Here is a 21,117-nt window from a genome sequence, read left to right on the forward strand (position 1 = left end):
CACAAGCTATGGAGTAGCAAAAACACAACCGCATCTCCGCCTATACCTTAACATTTACTCAGACTGCAAAGGAGGGTGGGAGGTGGAGACAAGCAACGCAGCTGTGCAGATGGCAGATAACCAAGAAACTCTGCAGTGAGAAAGAGAAAGGTTCAGTGGGGATGTTGCCCAACACCAAGCTGGGCTGCTTCTCTATAACAGCACTTATCTAGCCAGAGTTTATGCAGGTGCTACAGCAGTACAGGCTTTAAACCTTCATTTTGTGATCTCCATGACCAAAGCTATTCAAATGGTACTACCGGTTAGGTCTTTTTTCAGGTAAAGACAAATTAATTCTGAAGGAAACAAACTAAAACAATGATAAGCATTTTATTCTCCCTGTTGGCAAAACTGTGTGAACACACTGTTACACACAAACACTACGCTCTCTATCCTTCTAAAACCTGAACTGCTCAAGGATAAGGCCTGAGTAAACATGGTCTTTGCCTAGTTTTATTTCAGTTCAACTCAGCAAACTACAGATGGACTTTCCAAACTCCCAGATGGAGAAAAACAGAACACTGGTTTTCCAGTTCCTTTTATTCTCCCCAGTCTTCTGTTTTCAAGTTTGCTTTGCCTTTGGGATCTCTTGGCTCCCGGGTTCAGATTGTCACCTGCATTTCTGATTTCAAAATCTGGTCTGGATCAACTCACCCGACTTTGTCCCGGGACTGCCCAGCCAGCCATCTACATGTGTGGAGCCATCGTTTGCACTGAAGCTGTCATCTTCTGGCCACAAAAAGGACTATTCTTAAATAGAAGGCTTGATCCCCTGGAGCACCCTGTTCTCTAGGGGCCCCTCCTACACCTCCTGTTTGTTTGCCATAGAGACAGCAGTGGGTAATGCATGTTTACTGTGAGACTGGAGTGCACTGGCTATGGTGATGCCGCTATTTAAGTGCTACACAAAGAACTGGAGTGAAATAATCAACAGAGCTACGAAAATCTGTAAGGCACAAGGCAAATCAGATTCTTCCCTGAACATGGTATGAACATACAATTAGAAAAAGATAACAGCCAGGATATAGAAATCCAATATCAAGGACACATGCAGAACAATTTTGATCAAAGGCTTTCAACTCTACTGGTGTAGCTAAGGAAATGATTCTTCAATAATTCTTGCAGCGTGACAGTGAAAACTTAAAAAGTGAGAATTAAGCCTAAGAATCTCTTAGCTTAGGTATACTCAAAGTCACTATTAAAATAAGTTGTTCAGAAGGGTAAACATATTCTCTGATCGTGAGTTCTGCCACTGCCCTTTCTGGCTTGAACTAGACTTCAAACTTTGAAAATAAAAATCTGGTGATCAAGAAATCAGGGCTAAAGATAGAAGTAATCAAAATTTAAAAGCGGAAGATTATCAGTCTATTTGCCCTTCACTGTTTGTGGAGAAGACATTGCTGAGGCGTGCCAATCTCCAACACCACGTTACACTAGTCTCTGTTCCTTTTATTTTCGTATCAGGAATTAGTAGTATGAACTACATATATGTTTACCAAGCACACCAACACCTTGCTGAACACAGCTCTTTTTACGTTATGTTGCCCAAAGGGAATCAATAAAAAACAGTTACAATCATATTCGTAATTTTCCTTCACTGAAAACCTCACTGAATATAAGGAAGTCACTGAATACTATGTCTCTTCCATCCAAGTGATTTTCACAGCAGGCAATCTGTGAGGATACCACAGGAGCCCCATACTGTGAACTAAAATGGTATTGTGGATACAGATTTATATGTGATCCTTTTCAGATCTAAGCACTGTCTGCTTTCCTGACTATGGGTTGAGCTGAATGGGCAGTGAGGAGAAAAACCACAGAATGAGTTCTTTTTTGGTCTTCATGGATTATGATATAATCGTGCTGATATATCAATTACTGGAGTGACAACTATATATCTGATTTTGGAAATACCCCCCAAATTTTTGCCTTGCTAACATAATTGGTAAATAAGCCCTTTGTAGCAGGGTCAAAAATCAGTATATCCAGGTGGATCGTGGCATGCTTTTCCTACATATCTGGTACAATACTATGGCACAGCCTCTCTCTCCATATGAGCCTAATGTAAAATCTATTTAGTACAGATATTTTGCAAGGCATCCTATGCACTTAGTTTTCTTTAAACAAGGCATTCATAAAACTCACAGTAGCATCTAATAAGATTTTTAATTCCTTAAGGGTAGGAACCATGGCTAATTTTTAATGAGTCTAGTTGAGCAGAAGCATTAGTTCCCCCTCTTGGTAGGTGTAAGCAATAGAATATTCCTAGTCCTACAAGGTTGTATGATTCAAGATTCCAAAAGGAAATCAGAGTCAGCCTGTGTCCACTACAGATGACTAGCAATAGTCAATGTGTACATGCTCAGTAACGACAATGATTTTCCAGAGTTACTAAGAGCAGAAATAGCAACAACAGTATCAGTGAATTAAGTATCAGTTGTACTATCAGTGAATGAAGTAGGAGTTTTAGAAAGATGGTGCTGTTTTATTGCAGAGTACATTCCCATTTGCAGTTACAGGAGAAGTGTAAAGATCAGGCCTGGAGTACTTGATGCTGAGACGCTGCAGTTCAGGAACCTAATTCTCTAGAGACACCACAGCTTTGAAGACAGTCAATTCCACCAGATCTCACACAAGACCAGGAACCATTTCAGCACAGTCCTTCAAATGAACTTTTTCCTTATTTTGTGGAAAATCTCTAGCTAGCCAATATAAATTTAAGGTAAAGTAGTTGTACTCACAAACTCCGGGGCTCGGAAATCCTGCTGATTTTCCAGTGATCCACAATTAGAGACAATTGTCTGCTCCAAGTTTTCCAACACTAAAAATAAATAGACAAAAAGCAGGCAAGTAAGCACAAGCTTTCACTGGCTATATGCAACGAGAGTAATTACATTTAGCATGTGCGGTCCACCTTCAGCTTTATATTTTTTAACACTTGAGCTATGAGAGACAAGCTATTTTGATCCACTGGACAATGCTAGCAGGACATCAGGTATTAAAATTCCCTAGGCCAGGTCTCGCATGGAATATCACTTAGCTTCCACACAGTAACTAAATAAAAGTCTAGTAAAGCCACATGTTAGCCCAATAATGTTCTTTTTCCTATTACAATTCAGGGAACTGATGTGGAGTCATTTTGGGGTAACAATTTCTTTCCTGATATGTTAGAAGTATAATGGGAGCCAAACAAAATTTTTTAGTACCCTTTAAAAACCTAAAAGGAAACAGATGAAATTAATTTTAATGATAAAATTTATTTAATCCATGATGCCAATGATCACCTGAATATTATAATCAATATGTGAAAATATTGTTAGTGAACTGTTTTACATTCTTTTCTTGGAATGAGTCTTAGAAATTCAGTATGCATTTTAGACTCACAGCATATCTCAACACAATTAGTTATATTTCAAAGGTGCAGGGGCCATGTGTGACCAGTAGTAGCTACTGTACCGGACAAGTACGGTGTTAATAGGAATAGCGGAAACAAATCCAGAAGGTAGGTCACTCTGCAAGACACTGGTATTGTCAACAAGACATTGACATGAATAAAAGGGAAAGTTGCAGATTAAAAAGCCACAAAGAAAACAAATACATAATCATATACAGTGTGCAGTTCTGCTTTGGGTACACAGATGGAAAGTCTTTTTCAAAAATTTCAGGGTGGGGAATAGCTCAGCAGTACAGCACTTTCCTAATATGTGGGAGACCCTGGATGCTATCTGCAGCAAAGCAAAAAAGAAGAGGAAGGAGACTATGGAATTATTATTGGCATGGGATAATATAATTTTGTCTATCTAGAAAAACACTCAAATATTAAACACTTAAGCTTAAATATCACTTAGTGCTTAAACAAATTTAATGTTCTCATTCATCAACAGATCTAAGCCTCTGCAAGTCAAGGAAAAGCAACAAGGTTAAGGGGTGAAGAGTAGAAGGGGACATACATCTTATTAAGAAAATGTGGTCCTAAGCTGGCCCTAACTTGGAAAAAGCAGTTGTAAGGAACTTATTTTTTTAAAACTAGGTAGTTTAAGTATTAAATTATATAAAACTGCTTATAATTTTATTAAGTATGACATTGTCTTAGCTTTCTAGTGACTTTTTTCCCATACACGTTATTTTTTTAACATTCCATTAAAGGCTTTGTGAAAGAGAAGGCTGAGTTCCTACCGATCTGGAAAAATTCTTCCTTTCAGCAGCCCAAAAGAGAAAGGCCCAGCATGTACAGAAGAGATAAGAGATTTCTAAGCGACTGTGTACAAAACAAATCAACCAACAATTGAGGCAATTCAATTATCAAATAATTGGCAATCTCACTAAGATTAAATAATAATTTAATAACTGCCATCTCACTAAGAAATCTTCCAGAATCTCCATTAAAATTTAGGCTCACAGTGAATGGGAGGGGAGGGAAATATCTTTACCTGTCTGCTTAACTCACATCTTTGTGCTTCCTATGATGTGGAAAGAAAGGCAGGTGGAAATGACAGTACAAACAAGGGACAGCAGAGAGCTCTCCATGGGATCTAGTGCAGAAGTGGGGCAAATTCAATGAAGTAAGGCTTAAAGAGCGAAAACCAAGGATGAAATTAAGGTGCTTGCCTCTGGAAACTCCAGGAGGGCAATGGTGATTTCAAATTGGCTGTTAAACTTAAGAGATTTTTAACACGATAAGCTTGCTCCAACATCAGAACAACAGTTGTCCAGGACAATTATTTCCTGCAGACCACCCTTAAAACTTGATAAAATGTGCTGGTATACACACTTGGCTAAGAGAAGTAATGTTCTAAGCTGGTGCTGTGCAGGCCCGCTTACATCTGGAAGAGTAGAGTTAACCTTTTTATAGCACTGAGAGATACTGAAGAAATTACATCAGTGGTATTTACATGTTTTACGGCAGAACCAGCCAGTCAATAAAACATAATACTACGTTTATTTTTTACATGATTATAAATCTGACAAAGTGACTTCACTGTGACATCCAATCTGGATTCTTATATGATGAGCTAGTCCGTTTATCTATTATGTACTGTATCTGAGGTCAAAAGATAGGAAAGAGCTGTAACAGCTGATTGAGAGGAATTGGGGTTTAAAAAGTATGCATTGTGCCTAAAGACAGAAGAGAAACAGATATCTTATCAATTAAAGGTATCTATGCAGCTTGAAAGGATTTGTGGGAAAAATAATTATTTGTATTTTTAGCTATTCTTTTGGTAATGGAACAGAATATATTCATTGGTTAATGTTAACACAAAGGAGAAACCATAAATTTGAGTGAATAAAAGCAGAAATGGTTTTACTGAAACATCATCTAGGTAGAACAAAGCCACAGCTGTTACTCTCATGACCTAATATAGTACTGAGAAGCAAATGATTTATGATGCTAAAATGATAATTACATTTCACTACCGAGGGGCTCCAGAAAATGTTTGACATTCTCATTTCTGGTAATCTAACATAGCTGAAAAAAATCATTTCTTGACACTCTGAGACTTTTCTATTAAAACAGGTAGAAGTAGGGGAAAATGCTGAAAAGCAGAAATGTTTATTTTATTTCTACATAATTTTCCCTAATATAATATTTTGAAATGTATTTTAACACTGTCACTTTGCCTTGTATTATACAACAGATGCACTACTTTGAACAGTATCAGCATTAGAATTTAATTTTAGGACTTGGAACATAAAAAACTATTTGGGACCTTTATGTTATCTATTCACCAAAAGGCTGACTAGAGAAATGAAAACCAGATTGTCTAATACGATGAAAAACATTTTGTTCAATTGAAGTTTGTATGAATGGACAATGAAAGAGTTACTGAAGGTCAGGGTCAGCAAATATTCACTAATTACTTTATTATTTTGCACTGACTTTGTGTTTTAAGGCCGTAGGGATACCAAAAAGAACCAGATGAAGTTGTCTCTTCTTGATGAAAGGACTTCAGGACATGATTAATGCTGATTTCAGTATCATTGATAAGCAGCAGGCCAAACACATTTACACAGTGCTGTAAGAATACAGTAGACCCTCAAGTTACAACCAGCCTGAAATACAGACCACTTGGGTTAATTAGGTTAATGGAAGATTCATCTGCCTTTTGTTGTCTATACTGTGTATCTAGGTAAACATCCAGATTTCAGATGTACTGACTTACAACCAACTTGAGTTACAACCAGCCTCAGGAACTGATTGAGTTCCTAAGTCAAGGGTCCACTGTACTACTAACTGGATTATTTTAGGTAAAAATAAAATATTTGAAGATTTAGGTAAAAATAAACTCACTAAATATCTACTTTTCCTGAATTTAACAGAAACAAAATTAAACACCTAACAGTTTAAAATGAAAGGAAGTTGGAAACTGGATAAAGAAGATGTGGTTTTTCTATAAAATGGAATACTACTCAGCCATAAAGAATGAGAAATTACATTCATTCATAGGAAAATGGATACATATTGAGTATATACTCCTAAGTGAAATAAATAAGTCACACATGTGTAAATACTGAATAGTTTTTCTGGTGTGAATAAACTATAATAATACATAAGATCCTAATGAGATAATTGACAATGTGAAATAGGAAGAAAAGGACTAAAGGTGTAGGGAAAGTGGGAAGAGCAGGGGAAAGGTAATAAGGGAAAGGAAAAAAACAGGAGAAAATGAAAAAATGGAAATGAAGTGTTTGTAAATAGGGAGGGGAGGAGGGGGTGAAGGGAGGGCAGGGACAAGGGAAAAAATGAGAACCAAGACCTGGCATGTAAAGGTACAAGATTCCAATAATGAATGTAACTGTACCGTATACCTAAAATGCACCAATAAACTAAAAAAAATAAAATAAAACTAAAATGAAAGGAATAGAGAGCATTTTTAAAAACCTTATCAATGTACACTAAGGTTTAATGCAGTTAATGGAACACGAGTGAAACAAGCCGGTGGTGGTACTAGTTCTGACTTCCTTATTTGGCATTCCAAAATGAAGGGCCGAATAGAAATACCTAGAGGCTGAATCACATTAATGGATTAATAACAGGACATGGAAACCTCATCAGAAAGGTGCAGTTCATATGATTCCTTGCCTGCCAATTAGAACGCAGTAATGAAATTTATTATCCCAATTGCAAAACAGATAACCTGTATGGCAAAGCTGATTCAACACTTTAATATAAACTAGCTAATGCAAAGAGCCACTTTGTATAATTTTATAACTTAGAGAATCTATTGACCATCAGAGAAACATGAAAAAACTTCTTAGGAAATTCAGACATCAAAACCCAAGAGCCTGATAAGTAATGCCCCAGGAATGAAGGTAAGCAGAGTCAGGCATCTTTATTTTATCTAACTTGAAATATCAGCAGGACAGGAACTGGGTCCAGATGACTTGTTTCCTATTCCAATCATACCAGGACCTGCAGCAAAGGGCACCAAGCATGGTGACTGGGCTCATTGACTGGGTTCAAGTCCTGACTCAACAACTCCTTGGCCGCATGACCCTGGGAAATGCTCAGTTTATTTACCTGAAGCTGATAATATTACTTTCCCTGGTGATCTCACAGGGTTATGCCAAGATAAAAATAAAAATTTAAAAGCATGTCATAAAAAACTACATAAACATAAATTAAGTTCGTGTACATAGAAAAATGGAAAGAAACCAACATGGAACTTTACTGAATGCATTATTTTTGGATGACAATATTGAATGACCACATTTAATCCTACTTTTGTTCTTGTTTTCATAGGTGATGAATAATAATTCAAAGTTGATAGTTCCCTCAAGTCAACCACTAGAAGTTAGATTCAATGGGAATCAAACCTAATTCCAAAATTAGGCAATTTTATTAATATATTAATTTTACCTTGAGCTACTACAAATAATCCAAAGGACACCTTGATGTTAAATATAGATTGATAAAAGCCAGGCAAAATGGCACACACTCATAATCCAAGCACTCTGAGAAGGTGAGGCAGAAGGATTACAAGTTCAACACTGGCCTCAGCAAGCTAGTGACTTGTGAGACCCTCTCTCTACACGCAGGTCAGATTAGCTAGTGCTTCTATTAAAAACAAAACAAAACAAAAACAACAGCAACAACAACAACAAAAAAAAAACCAATGGATACTGAAAAGTTATAAGATTCACAGTGAATTTTTTTATAATCTTTTAAGATTTTTATTGCAGTAACACACACACATAATAAATTTTGCAACTTTACTCATTTTTAAGTGTACACCAGCCACTACCTCCAAATCATTTTTAATGACCCCAAAGGCTTTGTAGCCATTAAGCAGCTCCCTTTTCCACTTTCCCTCATCATTGTCAATCTCTAATATTTTTCTGACTCTACACATTGCCTCTTTCTTGATATCTCATGGGAGTGAACTCATGCAGTATCTGTTCCTTTGTTTCTGGCATATTTCACAGTGTTTTCGGAACTTCACTCCTTTTTTGGCTGAATAATATTCCACTACACATAAGCCACATTTTATGTATCCATTCATTTGCTGATGTACTTACTCCTGGTTAATCCACCATTTAGTTATTATTTAAAAAGCTGCAAGGAACACTGGCAGACAAGTACACATTTGAGTCCCAGTTCGCAGTTCTTTGGGTATAAATCTAGGAGAGGAATTGTAGGGTCATACAGAAATTCCATTTAGCTTTTTGACAAACTGCCCCATCGTTTTCCATAGTTGCCACACCATTTTACATTCCTATCAGCAATGCATAACAGTTCCAATCTCTCCGTATCTTCACTAATACTTGTTCTCTTCTTCATGGTTTTTTAATAATAGCCATCCTGGTAGGTGTGAAGTGGTGATTCTGATTTACATTTCCCTAAGGACAAGTGATGTTGAGCATTTTTGCACATGCTGCTGGCCATCTTTATACTTTCTTTGGACAAATGTCATTTAAGTCCTTTGCCTACTTTTAAACCAGGTCATTTGTCTTTTTGTTAAGCATGGGAATCCTTTATATATCCTAGATAGTAAAGACAAGAAATACATCATTTCCAAATATTTCTTTTATTTTATAAATTGTCTTTTCACTTTCTCAGCAATATCCTTTGGTGTATAAACACTTTTCATTTTGCTGATGCCCAATTTGTTTTTAATTCTTTGGTTGTTCATGCTTTTGGTGTTCACTCTAGACCATGCTGCCAAATCCAAAGTCATAATGATTTATCTTTATGCTGCCTTCTAAAAGTTATATGATTTTAGCTCTTATACTGAGTTGCTGCTCTACTTCAAGTCAATATTTGTGTATGACATGAGGTAGAGACTCCATACTTTTTGTATGTGGAAATCCAGTTGTCACAGTACTGCTTGTTAAAGAGATGCTTCTTTTCTCATTCAATATATCTGGAACCCTTTTCAAAACTCAATTGGCCACAGATGTGCGGGTTTATTTCTGGACTCTCAATTCTGTTCCATGACCACGCTATTTTAATTACTGTAGCTTTGTAGTAAGTTTTGAAATTAGAATGTATGAGTTCTCCAACTTTGTTCTTGGCTACTTAGGCCCCTTATAATTCCATATGAATCTGAGGATCTGATCCTACCTTTCTGTAACTCTTACCATTTAATAGTCAGGTTTTTGAAATAAAAATAATCCATCACATAACTGAAGAGTAATCTTTTTTAATTTTCCCAACTTGGTGTTGCTTTGAAAGCTCAGCCTGAACAGTTAGTATTCTATAAAGGACAAATGTTATTAATTATAGAAATGTGTTCCAAAAGCATCTCGAAAAGTGATCACAATCCAGGTGGTTCAGGTTTCCTAGGATGCTCAGGACTCCCAGATCAACACCACTATGAGCTCAAAGTTGACTCTGACCAGGCCAACCTTGGTTCTAGCCACTGACTTGTCAGCACCACGATTATTGTGATTATACACATCCTGGGGATGAAAGAAGACACAACTCTTAAATTATTATTGTCTATCAACTCAAAGCCCACTTGAGTCATAACTCCATGCTTAACCTACCAGTCGGCATTCAAAATCAGTTTCTATAGCCTAAGAAGACTGAGAACACAGAAATGAAAGGTAAAAACAAAACAAACAAAAAACTATACGTCTACATTCCTTTATTCAAAACCTTTCATGTCAAAACCTTTATGTCTTGAGAGTTGAGCATTTTTCAGAATTTGAAAGCAAAATAAATCATATGCATACATGGTCTGCAACAACATCCCTTATGCAAACATATTCACATTTGGAGGCCTAACATTTGAATATCTACTGAAGGGAATAAATGAAAAATACAGTGTTATGTTGAATGAGGTCACAGTTCTTCATCAAATGTGTTCAAATCTATCAAGTTTTACACCCCCAGAAAAAGAAACTCCTAGTACCTTTACGATATTTGAACTGTAAGGAATTATGAGCTTGAAACAACTAGTACTGTATTCAACACACAATGACCAAACTCCAAGCATCATCACAGCACTTGCCTTATACAGGCAGAGCAAAACGTAAGCCAATTACCTCAAAGTGAAAGGTTAACTAAAAGCAGGAAGGACTTCATAAACTATCATCCCCTCTCACTATCTCATAAACCATGTTTAACCAAATTAATGCTTCTCTCAGTAATCAGCTACAAATAAGCTCTAACCCACCAAGGGAATCCTAAATTTGGGCAAAAGCAACATCAGAACTGAGATACCACTTTTAACGATCAACTCTGGAGAAAATAGTTCCTTCGGAACTTGATAACTACATACGGAGCGCGTGAGTTCCACAAGGGCAGAGATTTCGTCTTTTGAGTAGCAGAACTGGGAGCACCAGGAACAGCACCAGGCCAGGGGAGAGATTCCCGGTGTTCTGCTGAATGGCTGGCTGAATGCATGACGTCTAGAAGGCTGGCCGTGGAAGCCAGGCACACTTTAGCTCAAACCCCAGACCAGCCACTTCCTGCCAGCTGGGGAAGCATCTTCGTCCTCTACGGGCCTCAGAGTCTGCACCTGGGATACGGGACCAGCACTTCCCCTCAGGCGTGTAAAGCGAGGTGAGGCATTTACTGCACACCATCAGCATGCAGCGATATTAGCTTATAAATTAGAGGGGGAAAAAGATTATGTTTAAACTTCTTGAAGTTTTTTTTTTCTTCATTTTTCTAAGAGCTTTAACCTTTAGGATATGTTGAGAAATAATAACAATAGTTTATTAAAAGTTCTGTTACATAAAAAGTTCCATATGTGTAAGTTTGAGTTTTATGCATTCTTTTATGTATTCTTAGATTTTTTTTTTTTTCTCAGTGCTGGGGCAAATGCTCCACCACTGAGCTACAACCCCAGCCCTCTTTAGATATTTCTAAATTGTGACCACTACTTTAATTTAGAATGTATGGATACATTTTGATCCCATCAATTAAATAACAGAGAAAGCAAAAATTTCCCTGATAGGATCAATATTATTAGTTTAGGGTATTATTTTAGTAAAACTACATGGTTGATTTAAATTCCTATTCAGCCACCACCTGCCATGTCATTGCTGCTCCAAGTAACACCATAAAAGTCAAGTGATCTCCAGCTGCCAAGCAGTGGGGGTGGGGAGGCCACTTGACTGTGAACTGTGCTTGAACCGGTGGCTGCTCTGAGGGAGTCTGAGAAGGGAGGACCAGACAAGTAGCAGCAAGATGCCTCTGGCCCTGAGCCATGGGCGCTGTTCTCTTTCAGCCAGCCACGCTCACTCACAATCCACTAGATTGTCCCAGTCACTGATGCAGGCAACTCCACACAATTACACTTTTAAGTCTTGACTACAGCATTTCTCAGCCTCGAATGCAATGCTTTAGAAGATGGTAATCTACGCTATTTGTTCACAGAAAAATAATCAACTCTACGTCTCTTCTTTCACAACTTTATTTAATTACGGATTCTGTAACCTGGCATGCCTGTTTAAGTGCCAGTTGGTAATCACCTCCTACTATGCTCATGAAAACTGGGGTTGGGAGAGGAGAGTGGTGGTGGAAATGCTACCACCATATCCCAGTTTGGAATATTTAATGGGCTTAAATGCCATTTTTTTAGAAACTCAAATGGGACACTGATCCTGTGATTTTTCTCCAACTGGCTGGATACAGCTAAGAAGTTCAGACATGTTTACTCTAGAAAACAATGAAATGTAGTTCAAGGCTTAAAAAAAAAACAGGTTATGTGAATATAGTGAAATCACCTTAGGGACTCACACTATTAAAAATTTCTTAAATATGACTTAGCATATTAATTACTGAAAATAATACATATGACACAACTCAGATTGTCTCTCTCTACAGTGTGAGTTATAACTCTGCTGCTTATTCCAGGACCAAATGTCTTCAGATTGTGGTTCTTTGTGAATTTATCTAACGCCTGCTTTTTGTCTAGTCCTTTCTTTGTATGAACAGAATCTACATAAGCATCAAATTTTCACACATGAGCTAAGAACTATAGTAGGTCTGAAGAGATATAAAAAATGGCCACTAACATTTACATGCGAAGGCTTTAGGTTAATAAAACAGACAAGTGACATCCAGGAAGAACACATGATAGGCCAGAGAAAGATTCATGCACAGGCCAGAGAGAGAGAGAGAGAGAGAGAGAGAGCCCGAGAGAGATTCATTCCCCCCAGTGGACAGGGGGGGCTGGAGCAGGTGGCCCCTAAACAAAACTTGATGATGCCTAAGGGGAAAAAGGAGACCAATGAAAGAGGCTCTACTGACAAGAAAACGTAGACTGCAACTACCAACAATGGTACTCAGCAAGGATAAACAGAAATGGAAGGAATACAGTGATTTTTAGCTATCAAAATCAACAGACCATGCAGGCTGATTGAAAGGAACATCTGAGGTGCCTAGATTAGGGCTACAGTCTGACCTGGGTCACTGGGTTTGTCAAGAAGGGTCTTTCAAATCTCCAACTCCTCCTTTACCAGTTTCAGTGAGATATCTCCCTCCCATTTAGTACAAAAAGTAGAAAAATAGACACTACCACATAGAAATGTTATCAAATTCCATTGCTGAATCAACCAAATCGTGATTTGTTATTGTTTATTCATTCAACTAATAATTCTTGCATGCTTGCTCTATGCTGGGATACAGCAGTAACAGAAGACCATACTTCTCCTTATGGGAGAGGGAACATCTCATCTCTGGTCTTAGTCCAATGCCTCCTCCTATGCATGGTTCCCATTCGCATGGGGCTTCTCACTATTAGATTATTCAGCACCTTTTCCTGTGACTTCACCCTGTTCTTTCTTTCTTTTTTTTTGGTACCGGGGATTGAACTCGGGTCCTTGCGCTTGTAAGGCAGGCCACCGAACCACTGAGCTAAATCCCCAGCCCCACCCTGTTCTTTATTCTAATCCTCATCAAGTCTTTCCTACTCAAATTTCTTCCATCTTAAAAAAAAGAGTCCTTTTCCTTGGGCAATGCAGCATCATCAAAACATGCAATGTGCTTATTACCCTTTGTACCCATGATCCCACAGAAGGAACTTTATCCTAGAGAAATTCCTGTACACATGAAAAGATACAGATACACACACATATGTTCACATGTTCAGGGTAGAGAACAAACATTATGAGAGCAAAAATGTCTGAACAAAATGCAAACATCTTGACAATGGCAAAGCGTAACAGAATACAGTATGAAAAATTTATTTCCTGTAGTGGTGTCTGAAATGTATAAAGAAAAGCACAAACTTTAGCAGACTCCATAGCAATAAACCCAACTTTTGTAAAGTACGTGTTATAAATTGCGTGTGTGGATGCATGCACATCAGCCTGAGCACAGAACAATCTTAAAGGACAGATCTTAACTATGCCTAGATAGGAGGGAATGAAATTATGGAGATTATTCTGTGTTTTTTTTTAAGGCTTAAAACATTTACAGTGAGTATATACTGCTTTGAAATCAGAATAAAACAATAAAGATAAGAGGTTATCATAAAACATTAAAACAACAACTTTAATCACTCTCTCCCATTGCACCTGCGCACTGTGACATAGCCCATCATTCATCATTCTACTGACGAGTGTCTAGGTAAGCCGGCGCCTCTCTGACATGGATTCAGCCTCTACCTCTGACCTCTCAGCACTGGTAAGTCAGCAACGACCTGCACACTGCTAAAGCTAATGTTTACTTTACGTTTTTACTTTGCTTGATGTCTCAATGGTCTTTATGCAGCTGATCATGATTCCCTTTGAAGGCTCTTTTCTTTTTTAGAGCCTCTTCTGTGTCTCTGATCTCCTCTCTGACTAGACCTTTAGACCCAGGGCTTCATGTGCTTATCTGTGATCTCGGCCATGACACCTCTTAACACATCCCAGCCAAGGCTTGGAATGCATGGCTATTTCAAAGGTCTGTTTTGATACATCCAACTGCCTATGTGACACTCCCACTTGGAAAAGTCACAAGCATCTCAAACTCATTACCAACACAGGACTTGAATTTATGTCTCCACATATTCTCCCAACTAAACCTATTGCTTCTCTATTATTTCTTGTTTAAATAAATGAAACCACTATCTCTTCAGCTGGTCAAGGCAAAACCCTGGCTGTCATCCCTCTTAATGAAACTTTATCCTATGGTGCTGAGAATTCTTGCCTATCTTCCTCACCATCTCAGCCTGACAAGCACCCAGCACTCTCATATGAACACCTGCACTAGTCCCTGACTGGTGCCTTCCAGCAACTTCCAACCCCTTCTAACTCCATCTCATTTCAGCAGCTAAAGTGACTTTTGAAAACAAAATTCTAACCCAGTACTTTTCTGCTTTAAACCCTTTAACAACTTCCCATTACAGAGCCAGTTACAAATGTACAACAAGCAAATGTCATTTCTGTAATGGGGAAAACCAAGACCAAGAATTTTTAAAGAAATCTGATTTTTAAAAGCCAGCAACACCTTCACTCTCATGCTTAAAGCAACACTATTATAACAGCCAAGACATGGAATCAATCTAGGATTGTTGTACACACACAATGGAATAGTACTCAGCCATAAAAAGAATAAAATCCTGTCATTTATACAACATGGATGGAACTGGACGACATCATATTAAGTGAAATAAGCTAGAGCAGAAAGACAAGTACCACATCTTCTCATTCATATGTGGAAGCTGAAAGGTTGATCTCATGGAGTTTGAGTGTAGAATAGTGGTTTCCAGGGAGAGAGAGGAAGGAAAGAGGATGGTTAATGGGTACAGGAGTCAAATTAGGAGGAAAAACTTTTAATGTCCTGTACGTAGCACAGTATAACTATGGTTGACTATAATTGTGAAATTTTTTTTGGTACCAGGGATCAAACTTAGGACCCTGCACTTACAAGGGTGTGGCACCATCGAGATGATTGTGAATTTTAAGATAGCCTAGAGGGAAGATTTGTCTGAGGTGGTGGATGACAGTTACCTTGATTTGATCACTATACACTGTACATGTGTACTGAAATGTTACACTGTACTCCATAAATATGCATAGTACCATTACTATAAGTCAATTAAAAATAAAGATATATTTTTTAAAATGAGAGAGAACAGCCATTATGAGGAGGGTTGTGTCTACTTGGTCTGCTGTAAAACTTCAGTATCCAGCCAAGATCTTGCAAAGCTGACACTATCAATATTTACTGAATGAACGAAGGACACAGCAGAACCTAGGTGGCCATAAGGTTGAAGAAAGTCTTATTTTATTTGTTGACTGGGCCTTGTTCTGTAAGATGAAGTGAAGGGTAAATATTCCTATTACATGTTCTCTCACACATAAATATCGTTGGAAAAAAATAAAAGAAAAATAAACAGGAGGGGTTACAGGACAGGACAGAGACACAGGTGATGGCTTTAACAGTAATAAAAAAGATGAGCAAAAGAAGACACAGATATTTACTGTAAATACACACGGATAAGCATTATGTAAATGAAATGGATTTGTATTATACAAATCACACATAGCACATATATATTTCATACTGTATATATTTTATATATGTGTGTTTGGGGAAGGAAGGAATTGAGGTGGTACCTCCAAGTTTCCAACCCCTCACTCATCAAGACCATCTACCTTGATGGAGCAAAGAAGATTTGGAAGAGACTGAGGAAATCAGGGAGAGCCTGAAGTTCTGGTGACTTGACAGGAGGGAGTCTGCTGACTAGGTGTGCTGGGCTCCATTCTCACATTTTTTTTTTTTCCTGAACTCTGAAAATTCTCAAGAGCCTGATTTCTCAAGTCCCTAAGGCAGTGGTTTTCAAGGGTCAGTGCAAGAAGCAAGCATATCAGAACTGGGATCTACACAAAATGATTCCTACACCTTGCCCCAGCAAGATGGCATCCTAGTAAATGGAGTGAGGTGGCTTTGAAGTACAACTCCACAGCAAAAGAACTGCCTCTTCTGTCTCCCAGCCACAAGGTCAGTGTCTACATAACCCCATGTTCTCCACAGTCATCGTACTGACCACAGGGAGCTTGTGGGTTAGTGATCAAACGCACCATTCAAAACCACAGGGACATGCACCATCCACTGCCCTTCCACCCAACCTGGAAACAACTTGGAAAAGACGGAAAAAATGCAGAGGGGCCATTATCTCCCCACACATGGCTTTGATAGGAAGGTCATGTTTCCTGGTGGACACTACCAGGATGGCCATCCCTGTAAGAGGGCAAATGTGGGAAAACATACACTTGTGTCTTTATTATCTTTCCTATTCTTCTGTGCAAAACTAACATTTTATCTGGCTGTTAGGAAGATATATCCAAGTGTGTTTTGGAGCTGAATCACCCGCTAATAGACCGGGGTGGGGGTGATTGCAGAATTTTTAACCTTTTAACCGTTTTTTATTCATGCAACATGGTTTGCAATTTTAACTGAGATTTTAAAGTCAGTTACTCAGGCTGACAAATACAAAATATTTAAATTTTGAGTTTCTTCTACTGGTTCCTGCAACTCTCTTCTCTTCCGGTGTTCAGTTACACATGATTATCTCAACCGTTTCCAAATAAAGCTATGGGTAAAAAGAGACCTTGAAATAATCTATTTCAATTCCTTGGTGTTATAGATGAGAAACATCAATAAGAGAAAAATGCTCAAGTTTAAAGAGTTCACAGCAACTCTAGGAATAGAAGTGAAGTCCTCCACCCTGGTCCAGGAACTTTCCACCTGACCCCACTCCCACACTTCAAAAGAACTCAAGTGGATGAAGCAGAGATTCACAGCCTGCACAGAGATGTCACATGTGTGCTCACATGCCTCATAAACAACAATTAAGAATTCATGTCCAGCACACATTTCAAGATGGGACGGGTGGAGAACGGGCTCGAAGTCTGTCTCAGAACCCTAGAGACTCTCCCTAGTGCTTGGCATGAAGACAGTGACACTTCCGACTCCAGCTCCCACCCAGGGAAGCCTGGGAATGTTCTCAGCAAAGAGTCAACAGAGAATCTCTGGACTGGAAGATTATGGGCCCAGCAGAAGATGGGGATTCCATACTGAATTACATAAAAGACAAATGCCAAAAGTTGAGATTCCTAGACTTCTAACTTAGCTCTGTGACTGGTTATATTTTCTCTTGGTACTGTAGTCAGCTCCCAGTTAAAAAGAGGGAACAGAAGAACAGAAAGGGAGGGAAAGAAAAGAAAAGGAAAGGGAACGAGGGAGTTCTCATTAATGTATTGGTTTATGACTGACCAGCACAGCCTGGGCAGAAGTATGTTGTCCAAGAAGTTTGAGTGTTGAGAATTTTAACCCTTTTGTCACCACAGGGAGGAAAAAGAGGGAAAGGGGAAAAAAGGCATAAAAATACTTAACATCAGAGTTTCCTAAAAACAAATAGTTTAGGGGAAAACCCTAGAGTGAAACCTGTAAGGAATGGTAAGACTTCTTAGTCATTAAGAAAAGCACCTAACAGGGCCACGGATTTAGCTCAGTGGTTCCACCACCTGCCTTGCAAGCACAAGGTCCTGAGCTTGATCCCCGGTAACAAAACAAATAAACCAATACAAACAAACAAACAAAAAAAAATACCATGGTCAGAGATCTGACAAAAGCACCTTCATGAAATAAGAGATGTTCCTGAAGACAGACATAAGAGAAAGACATATTCTGAGGATAAACAACTCCTGAAAGTTAAAATTATGACATAAATAAAAAATTCTACAAAAGGCTTGAAAGATACAATTCAGAAAATGTTTTTAAATGCTGAGCAAAAAAACAGAGCTAGGAAACAGGAATCCTGAAAAATCTTGGGACAAATCCAAGAAAGTCAATATCCAGATAACAGAAGTATTCATGACCAAAGAAAGTGGAATGAAGTACTTGTCAAAGCAAGAAATTCCCCAGCATGGGAGGGCATTTTTTTTTTTTTAAATCCCAGAATTAAAGAACATGTTTCTCCGAGAACTGAAAAGAACTTCAAGGACACCCTTTCTCCTTAAAAACAAAACAAAATAAAACAAACAAACCACAGAGGGTCTCACCATAGAGAAAGGGTCTACTAAAATTCCAACATATTAATTAATCATTGGATTCCAGGAGAAAAGCCTACAAAACTCCAGAGAGAAACAGTTTTTCATATAAAGAGTTATAAGTCAGATCCAATTTAAGGAACTTTTCAAGGAAGTTCTTAAGAACAACTTTTGAAAGGAGAAAGCTTCAAAATTCTGAGACGATTTCTACCCTAAAATTATATACAAAGGTCCTGAGTTTGATCCCAGGTACTACAAAAAAATAAATAAATAAAATTTAAAAAAAATAAAATTACATATGCAGTGATGTCATCACTGAAAAGCCAAGGAAGAATGTAGGTATTTTCAGACCCTCAAGTCTCTCAAAATTTACTCTCTCATTCATACCCTTTTTCCATGGGGCACTGGGCAATGTGTTCCACCAAAATGAAGTAATAAACTGACAAGATAAATAAATAAATTTAGGGCTCTAAATCTAAAGCAAGGCAAAAAGAGCCCCTGGGATGGCAGTGAAGGGGAATGAATCCCTTATTGCCTTGAGCCTAGAGGACAACTTAAAATACGGAGTTGGGAGGGATCCAAGCTTGTAAAGGGCCCTTCCCACTACATGATACCTATGACAGGTTTCCCTGTGTGGTTGACTATTTGGAGAGTGAATTTACAACTGGGGAAAAATGTGAGATTGAATTATTCATAACTACATCAAAATTAAGGAATAAGAAAGTCTGTTCAGTCTTGAGAGGAAAAGCAATCCAAGGATGTGGCATGGTCCACCTGTGAGGAGCGTTACATGGCTGTAATAAATTCAAGCATTTCAACACTGCATATTGCTCTTCCCCAAATTATAATACAACTGCAATTATTATAGGGTGAATATGAGGTTGAGCAGGTCTTCGAGAGAAGGGGTAAGAGGTTAGGGCAGATGAAAGACAGAAAAATAGTCTCTTTAGCATTCATAGATAATGCCTGATAGAGAAATACAGACAAAGCACAATGTCAATATGTTAATTAGAGATCACACAAGTAACGAATTACTGTAAGAGTCGGTTGAAGTTGAAAATACTGGCCCAGGGAACAAAGAAGGGAAGGGGAGATGTTGCTACTTTTCTTAACAAATCTTACAGTGTTATTTTTCTGATTATGTAAACATAAGCTAGTTATATAAAATGGAAAAATAAAAATATTCCTTTTTTTCCCTCTTCAAAAAGAAAGAAGGTGGGCTAAGAATGTAGCTCAGTGGTGAAATGCTTGGCTAGTGGTAGCAAGGTCCCTTGGGTTCAATCTCTAGCACTGTTTAAAAAAATAAAAAAGGAATGTCAGGCATGGTGGCACACGCCTGTAATCCCAGCACTCATCCCAGCACTTGGGAGGCTGAGGCAGGAGGATCACTGTGAGTTCGAGACCAACCTGGGATACATAGTGAGTTCCAGGTCAGTCTCAACTACACAGTGAGACCCTGTCTCAAAGAAAGGAAGGAAGGAAGGAAGGAAGGAAGCAAGGAAAGACAGACAGACAGAGGAAGGAGGGAGGGTAGGAAGGAAGGAAGGAAGGAAGGAAGGAAGGAAGCAAGGAAAGACAGACAGACAGAGGAAGGAGGGAGGGTAGGCAGGCAGGCAAGCAGACTCAAGAGCACACGTATATAACCAGGAGAATCGCTCTTTTGGAACCTACTACTTTCCAGACACTGAGCCTCATACAGATGTTAACAAAGAAGAACACATTTGTTTTAAGGGAGCTTTTATTTTATAACAAAAGCTAAATGTAAATACTGCTACAGGTTGTTGTGATATAGGATATCAGAAGGAAGCGTTTTGGGCAAGGTAGCCAGGAGAGGCTCCCAAGGAGTGGTATTTAAGTTCAGATCCGGCAGGATGAGAAGAGTTGGCCACGCAGGAATCAAGGAAGAGTATTCAAGGGAGGGGAAAAGCCAGCCAACATTTCTGAAGCAGTTTTGTGATCAAAGGTCTAACCAAACATCAGTGTGACTGCAGAGCAGTGAAGAGATGAGAGGCCGGGCAACAAAATGAGGTGGAAACTGAGGCTGAAAACTGATGACACCAAGCACTGACAGGTAAGCATAGCATGGTATCCCAGGGCACTCAGACAAACTGCCAGGCTGCTACTGAGGTCCAGGTGACAGAGTTGACCTAAATGGAGTCAGAAGGCAAATTCAAAATCATTTTGAAGGGAGAACTGAAAGTTTGGAGGTGGGAGGAAACAACGAAGGAGAAATCACAGATGACATCCAGCGCACAGAGGTAATTTTCTGACTTTAGACACGAGAGGATAGGAGTACCACTTACAGAGTGGCAAATATGTGAGGCAAAGAGGCAAGATAGCAGGATGGAGCAGACGGCTTGTGGAGGTAACTCAAGACTTCCATCTTGGACGTGACACATCTCGGACAGATACCGAGGAGGCAGGAGATGCCGGGTCTGGAACGCAGAAAAGCTCAGAGTTGAAGAGTGACAGGAGCATCAGCTCCTTGATCAGCACTTAACCCTGGGGCACAGGTGAGTGTGCAGAGAGGGAAGAGGGCCTAAGACACACCTTGAAGAATTATCAATGTTCTAAGGGCTTATAATAAAGGAAAGGTCAGCAAAGGATCAAGGATGGCTTTTAGGGAAGAGGAAAGCCAAGTCA

The 21,117-nt window shown here is 38.7% G+C and overlaps 1 protein-coding gene across 1 annotated transcript in view; it reads right to left on the reverse strand.

Moving 5' to 3' along the window:
- Ano6 (anoctamin 6) overlaps positions 1-21,117 on the reverse strand; it is a 199,669-nt gene that overhangs the window by 118,361 nt on the left and 60,191 nt on the right. Inside the window, exon 2 of the mRNA XM_010638370.3 lies at positions 2,781-2,860. Within this exon, the coding sequence (XP_010636672.1) occupies positions 2,781-2,860 (80 nt within the window). The remainder of the gene's footprint in view (positions 1-2,780; positions 2,861-21,117) is intronic.

This window comes from Fukomys damarensis, unplaced genomic scaffold (assembly GCF_012274545.1).
Source record: "Fukomys damarensis isolate Sample0158 unplaced genomic scaffold, DMR_v1.0_HiC HiC_scaffold_15, whole genome shotgun sequence".
NCBI classification, from domain to species: Eukaryota; Metazoa; Chordata; class Mammalia; order Rodentia; family Bathyergidae; genus Fukomys; species Fukomys damarensis.